The following is an 8,026-nucleotide window of genomic DNA, read 5'->3' on the forward strand; positions in this document are numbered from 1 at the left end:
AAAAAAAAAAATTAAAACTCTTATTTAAAATTTTCAGAAAGAAAATTCCAGGCTCCACTGGCTTCATTGGTGAACTCTATTAGACATTTAACAAACCAACATATACTAATCTTATGCAACAAAAATATTCAGAAAACTGAGGGACAAAGAATACTTCTTAGCTTGTTTTATAATCATAATTCCAATACCATAACTTCATGAAGGCATTAAGAGAAAATCATAGCCCAATATCCATCATGACTAATGCAAAAAAAAATACTTAACAAAATATAATCAAGCTTAATCCAGCTATATACAGAAAGGACAATATATCATGACCAATAGGGTTTATCTAAGGAATGCCAGTTTAGCTAAAAAAAATCAATCTACGTAATCCGACAAACTAAAGTAGATAAACCACACAATCACATCAACAGATGTATAACAAGCATTTGACAATATTCAACACCCATTTATATTAAAAACAAATTTTCCCATCAAATGAGAAATCAGATTTGTTCAATATAATAAATAATATCTATACCAAAACAAAAAAACATAGTAACAAAACCCTATAGCTAGCTTCACACTTAATAGTAAAAAAAAGGAAAGCCTTCCCTCCTAAAATGGGGAACAAGATAAAGATGTCCGCTGTCGTCACATCTACTCGATATTGTACTGGCTGCTCTATTCTATTCAATAAGATATGCGGAAAAAAAGAAAGTCTTTGGAAAGGAAGAAATAAACTATCTCTATTTGCAAATAATGATAGTTTATGTTGAAATTTTTATGGAATCTTAAAAAAACTAGAAATAAATATAGCAAGGCCTCAGGACACAGAGTCAGGACAAACGGATCAGGCTGGAAACAGACCCCACCTATAATTAATTAACCTAAATTTCATCAAAATTCAAAAAATCCTCACCAAAAGGCACTATTTAGAATATGAATATATAAGCCACCAAATGGGAAAAACTTTTATCTGTATATCTATCTGACTTGACAAAGGACTAAATTGAAGATGAAAGATCTCTTGCAACTAAACAATAAAAACAAATCCCCCAGATGGATAAAAGGTTAGAATACACTACTCACAAGGGAAGATAATATAAATGGCCAATAAGCACATAAAAATACACTAAAAACCATTCATCATTAGGACAATTCAAATTTAAATCATAATGAGATACCAGAAAACACTCATTAAAGTGGCCAAAACTAAAAAGACCATTGACATTACATGTTGTTGAAGATGTGGAGCCACTAAAACTCTCTCATACATTGCTGGTGAGAATTGCGGGTCCTCCCACTTTGGCAAAATATTTGATTGTTTCTTATAAAGCTTAATACATCATAAAAAAGAACAATAGAAAAAACATTTATCCCAGAAATTTTACGTTTAGGTATTTACCCAAGAGAAGTGAAAAGATATTATCATAAAAAAGAACAATAGAAAAAACATTTATAGCCTTATTCATAGTATCCCCAAACTAGAAATTACCTCCAAGTTCACAAACAGGATAATAAATTTTAAAAGTATAGTAAATTGATTTTAAAAGTATAATATTCAGCAATAAAATGGAATGAATTATTGAAACATGCAACAACATGGATGAATCTCACATGCATTATGCTGAACAAAACAAGCCAGACTCAAACGAGAAAATATTTTTTTGTTCCACAGTATGTTCATACTGCATGTTCTACAGAACTATATAAAGTTCTAGAACAAATCAAACTCTTTTATGGTTAAGTCATTCTGCAGGGCTGAGTGAGAGAGGAGACACAGGAAAATCCCACAGCTAAGCCGTGATTGGTCAGTCTGTCTAGGAGAACCCAGGGATCTCAAGTTCAAGTCTCACCAAAAAAGTTTACTGCATAGGTAGATTAGGAAAAACCATGAAGGAACACTCGGGGTGATTAGAAATGTTCTATATCTTTATAGTGGTGTGTGTTACACAGATTTATACATTTGTCAAAATTCATTAAATTGTTCACTTAAGATTTGTACATTTCAATGTATATAAATATTATCAAAAAAACTATAACTAATGAATGAAAAATGCTAAAGATCTATGTAATTCTGAATAATTCTCAAAGATTTAATCTTCACAGGCTGTAGTATCCTTGGTAATAGACTGACCTACTAAGATGATTCCCACAGAACCTCTGAGCCACGTTAATTAAAAAAAGGGGAAAACAGTTGGAAAACCTTTAATCTATATAAGAACTTTTTTTTGAGGTGGCCCAGCTGCTTGTACTTAGTGAGTTGAATGGGCAAGAGTAGTTTCAAGAAAACCTATTCTTCAGCATAAACATACATTTCCTTCCTGGAATATCATGGTGAAGAAAGGATTTTCCAATTCCAGTATAAGCTTAGAATGGTGGCAGAAAATTATGATAATTTTGCAGTTTCAATAGAAAAACATTCTTATACCACAAAAGTGAATTTTTGCATAGGTTACGTTTCCTTGCTATCCTCCCCTTCCTTTTACAGAAGAAAAGTGGATACTTGAGCAATTAACCCATATGGAGCAAGGAAGAATTTCTCATTTCTCTAAAGTCAATTACGGATTTTCTGTTTCTGTAAAGGATGAGGACTACATGTCCATTTCTCAGAAAGATAGAGGGATGATCACTGAGGATGGATATAGTTAGGAATTCAACAATAATGAAGTACAAAAATGCCATGTACTTTCCATAGCCAAATAAAACAGTGATATTTAGACTTTAATTCTTTGCAATTTGATTTTGTGTACAGCATGGCTAACTTTAATAAATAACTAATAGTTTTTAGCTCCACTTCATCTTCAGCCTACATCTATAGTCCTTCTTCAATCCTCCTCATCTTTAGTCAAACAATTTTTTTGGCACTCTGCCCCATGCTTTGGGTAGATATATTTCTTTGAATTTTCCTCAATAGTTAGAAGACTGCATTTATGAAGTGACCCCAAAAGCTTGTGGATAACAAAATGGAAAAGTAAGCATTTAGTCAGAGACAATGAATTCCACTTTGGTCCTGTAAGAGAGTACGTGAACCTGCTAGAAATTATAATAGATAGAAGTAAGCCATTTTTAAAACATTGGCCCTTTTCAAATATTCAGTTTAGTTTATGCAAGTTTATTTTATAAAAAGAAGACAGGGCCAATTTTCCTTTCTTCTGAACCAAATGAATGACTCAAATTATATCAATAGCTATCTCATTCTTTACACCACCAATTTATATCTTCTTGGGGTATCAAAAGTAATAGAGGAAAGAACATGGGTTTTCTAGACAGAGAGATCTGACAGAAATTTTACTCTATCCTAGTAGGAAAGTTATTTAGTTTTAATAAGTTCAAGTGATCATGCCTATAATTAGGGTAAAAGTGACTGCTAGGATTTTTAAATATATTTGTAAATATTTTTGTAAAATATATCCAAACACACATATGATTGTTATATATTATTTATACATATAGAAATTGTTTTATACATACATACAAATAAAATGAAATCTAAGTCACGGGGCTTGGCACAGGCAAGGCACTGTATAAACTAGAATTTGTTCAATGTGGCTCCTGAATCAAATGACAATTTGTTAACCAGAGTCTTGTCCTCAAGTTATGAGAACTGTTATTTCTCATCTCATTTGGCCCTCAGGATTTATGTATACACTGAATGAGAAGACACAAATGACCAGCTCCTGCATTAGAGTGCTAAGCCTATCACTTGGGACACTTACCAAATGCTATTCCTGGTTATTTAGGTTAGAAAGGAAATAAAGATGTCAGAGATTATCATTGTATATTATTTTAGTAATTACTATAAAAAACAATTAACCCTCATTTTCCCTCAATTCAGAAAGAAATACGCTTCATAAAATATGCACATATCAAAGATAACTACCTTGAACAGAACACCAAGTTATTTATATAGATACATCAAATGCTTTTTAAAAGACCTTACATGATTTTTAAAAGGCTTCTTTAAGAAAATATAAGAAGTAAATTGGGAAATAAGCAAATACATTAAAAAGCTCATTTTGTTTCACATCAACAAATGAACTAAATATTTTTAAAAGCAGAGAAGAAATCTCTTATTTTATGAAACCATAAAATGAGGTTTTGCTTGTGAGCCATCTTCTACAGACCTAAGTAAAAAAATATTTGGGACATACATTTAAAATGATGATGTGGTTCAGTCTTTAAATGAAAAAAAAAGTCAACTATTTATCTTATTGAATTGTCATATATCAAAGTCACATGAAATGTGATTACCATTCAGAAATATCAGTGCTGAAACATTACTTGTTACTTTAAAATATTCAGAGTAAGCTTATAGTTTTTATCCTATCTATTATTACATATTTTCGAAAATTGATAATAATGGAGATGGGGTCACCATAACAACAATTTATTAGTTAAATTGAATTAATGTATGTGCTTTAATTAAATATGCTAAAAAAGTCTTTGATTTCCTAAAACGTACATTACTCATGACAGCATTTGGAAATTTTAAATTTCAAAAACTTATTCCAATGATTTAAAAATACATGATAAATATGACAATAACTCCATCCACAAACAAATTAATTTCATTTTACCTAATTTTTATTTTAGTTCTTCATTAAAGTTTTGACTAAAATAGAAAATCACAGTGCCTACTACATAGTTGGTGAACACAAAAAATAATTTTAACTATTTCCTAAAATATTAATACAGTTCTGTAATATTTTAATGACCTTTCTGAATATTCTAAGCAACTCCTGTAGGAAAGCAAAATTAATATATAGTGTGATATATAGTGTGGTTAAATTTTTCGTAATTTATTTTGATTGAAAAATATCAGTGCATATATAGAGCTGATTTTATTAACAACCTACTTTATTTGTCAAAAATTCTTGGAAATCTTTTTTATTGTGTAAATTTAAGATGTACATGTTTTCATATACATATACATAGTGAAGTGTAACGATCTACTTTTAAAGTCTACAATTAATGTTTACTTATAATCATATATGATTAATTTAGCCAGTTGGCTCCTGGCAGTATCTCCAGTAATAGAAAATTATCATAAACCAATATATCTTGATTGCAACAGCCTGTACCTTTATTGTCTGTTCAGATTCTTTTCACATCAGGTCTATAACGAAAAGCTAAGTCACAAATAGAGGTATTAGAAGACACACAAAGGGGCCACTGTTCCCTGGCACAAATCAAATTTTCAATAACTCATAGGTAATTTGAGGACTTCCCTTATATAATCCCCCAACAAACAATTAAATTCCATAGATTTTTAATTTAACAGTCCAGTAAGGGTTTCTTAATATACATAACCCATAAAATAAATTAAAAGTAAATCGAAGCATATGTTTAAAGTCCTTGATTCATGAAGAAACCAGTTAGAAACGCTGAAGCCCGAATTAATGTCAAATATTTATACTGTTGGGTTTGGCAACAGAGGTGGGTTCTCAGGAGAGAGCACATTCCAAATGATGTTTTCTATTCTCCTCTCAATCCCATTCATAAAATGCCTTTCTGTTACACAGTAGGATCACTGTTTGATTAATAAACACAAGCTGATGTTTAACGTTAACTGGTAGTACATAAGAGACGAGAATTATCACTCGTCTTTACTTAAAAACAAAACTTAAGCAAGATGTTTAAGCAGAGGTTACTTCTGCACCGGAGTCCTTTGCATTTCTCAAAGGAAACAAACCTAAGAATGTGACTGAAATGGGGAATCGGAGAACAAATGGGCACATAACACAAGAAAGCTCAGAGGGGGCTGTCTCCAAAACAGAGTAAACCAGTTGTGTGGACAGTGATGCTGGCATAGCTCAGGGATATGCCAAGCCCCGATGTGTTTGCTATTTTCTGCTGATACTGGGAGCCTAACTGAAGAAACGGGACTTTGAGGAGCCTAACATTGGCTTCTCTTTCTTTAATGCGCCCTTAACCAAGCGGAATTCGCTCTATGCCGACTCCAGTGGGGAGCCTTCAACCCCGAATCTGATCTATCTGCCTTAAATCCGTGAGTTTTCACCGCGATCTCAAACCCCGGACGCCAGGAGAGGAGATCAATGCCAACACGAGATTGCATGCTCCTCTGACTTTTGTTTGCTTGGGTTTTCATTTTAGACAAACACTCTTATCCTCATTACAGAGCCTAGACAGATTGCGAATAGCTCGATCCCTCATCAAGACAGCCCCAATCACAGCCACACAGAGCGCAAAGAAACCCAACTCTGTTCCCAGGGTCTTGTCACAGAGCCGCATCTCCGCGGGTGGCCGCCTAGACCTTCCCTTACGTTGAACTGTTTGTGCGCGGAGCAAGGGGGGAAAGCATCTCTTTCAATTCCTCCCGAGGCCACTCTTTCTTTATGGACCCACCTGCATGGGCGCTTCGTGTCTCATTGTTGACAAATGTCCTTTCTCTCTGGCTAGGACAGCACTGGTCCGGGCTTCCGGTCAAGCGTGCACAGTCCGCGCGCTCCCCGCTCCACACTCAGCACTCTTGGGGTTCGCTAACCGGCTCCAACATCAGCACCGGAGCTGTCCTCTCCTGGCGCCGCACACGCGTACTGCCGGGGAGCCCCGTGCGCTCCTGGGAGCTGTAGTCTCGCCCTGCGGGGCTTCCCAGCAAACAGGCGAGCGGTGAACTACACCTCCCGGCAAGCAAGCAAACTCTTAAACAGGCTCGATCCGCCAGTCCGGCTCGGCCGCGGAGCCTCCCTACTCCTTTCGAAACGCTCCTGGGTTACCTCTCCCAGTCTCCCCTGCCGTTTTCCTCGCCAGGGGCAGGCGGATGTGACCCCAGCTTATCTCAGCTGGAGATTTTTCTTTGCTAACTATCGCCTTCGGGAGTAGACTGTGATTTCCTGATTAGGAAACAACACTACCTCGTGCTAATTTCCAATGCAAACGAAGCCAGAGCTGGTCTCTGGGACTCTCCGCCCTACCCCCTCCCCATCTGAATCGGGAAAGTTTCTACGTTTCCTTAGGCAGAGTGGGGCAGTTTTACAGTCTCATTCAGCAAACGTGGGGGAGAAAGACGATGAATGGTACGCACATAAGGAAAGTGGTTTATCCGCATAATTGCATTGAGAAGTCGCGCGCGCGTACACAGTCACACACACAATCCGCACACCAAAGTGCGTGAAAGCGAGATTTCTGGCTAAGCACCCCTGAGGAACTCCCTTCGCCTGCTTACCTTTCCATACAGCTCCATTACAACTCGAGGTTCGGAAATTCTCAAGTGACCTCGCTACAAAGGAGGTTAGGGCTCTACGTAGGAAGCGGGGCTAAAATGAAAACGCACAACACAATAGAAGGGGTAGGAGTGGCGTCTGGCGGAGAGAAAAAGGAGGGACGTGGAGAAGACAGCTGATTTCGATGGAGGGCTTCTTTCCTCTAGAGGGAAAACGGCAGCTGCAGAGAAAAGGCTGAGTCTCTTAGGAAGTGCCAGGGGCGCGATAGCGCTGGGCGGCCCCTCCCCAAGCCCTCCCCCAGGCACCTTCCGCCGTCATTAGCGCGCACACACAGCCGCTGGCCGCGGGCTGCAGAGCTGAGAGGGCACTGGGTTATTTACCCAGAGCAAGCCACGTGAAATGAACACATTCATCACTGGAACCCAAAAGCACCGTCACAGAATGAGATGGGAGACCTCTATCAAGTTATCCTGTCCTTTCTTTAACACAAAGTCATTCCTTATATTACAACTATATTCCTCCCAGATTAGTTCAAAAAATGGTTTTGAAATCTAGGAACTGTACTTTTGTTAGGCTTACCCTTTTCCTGTCAGTTGACTGATAGGTTTGACTATCCATGTGCTCCGTAACTATCTAGAGACAGCCCTCTCTACTTAAAAGTAAATGTTGATCATCCAGCAAATGAGCCCTGCCTTGGCATGAAGTCAAAATTATAATGGAGACAGAGTGAAAAAGGAATGATTGTGATATTGGCATGGATGTATGAAAGGAATAACTGGAATCAGCTTTAAACTTCGTTGTAGCAGTAGAACAGAGGTTCTAAAACTTAAATGTACTTGAAAATCTGTTGAGAC

At 36.8% G+C, this 8,026-nt stretch overlaps 1 protein-coding gene across 2 annotated transcripts in view; it reads right to left on the bottom strand.

The window, feature by feature from the left end:
• The window catches only part of RAB3C (RAB3C, member RAS oncogene family), a 291,280-nt gene extending 283,892 nt beyond the window's left edge, over positions 1-7,388 (bottom strand). The window contains exon 1 of one of the 2 annotated variants that reach the window (XM_011942905.1): positions 7,175-7,388. In XM_011942905.1, the coding sequence (XP_011798295.1) occupies positions 7,175-7,192 (18 nt within the window). In that variant the 5' untranslated portion in view covers positions 7,193-7,388. Of the gene's footprint in view, positions 1-6,354; positions 6,548-7,174 lie in introns of those variants that run through there. The other variant, XM_011942904.1, reaches the window with a different exon arrangement.
• Positions 7,389-8,026: the final 638 nt, after the last annotated feature.

Source organism: Colobus angolensis, unplaced genomic scaffold (genome assembly GCF_000951035.1).
Source record: "Colobus angolensis palliatus isolate OR3802 unplaced genomic scaffold, Cang.pa_1.0 Scaffold212, whole genome shotgun sequence".
NCBI lineage: Eukaryota > Metazoa > Chordata > Mammalia > Primates > Cercopithecidae > Colobus > Colobus angolensis.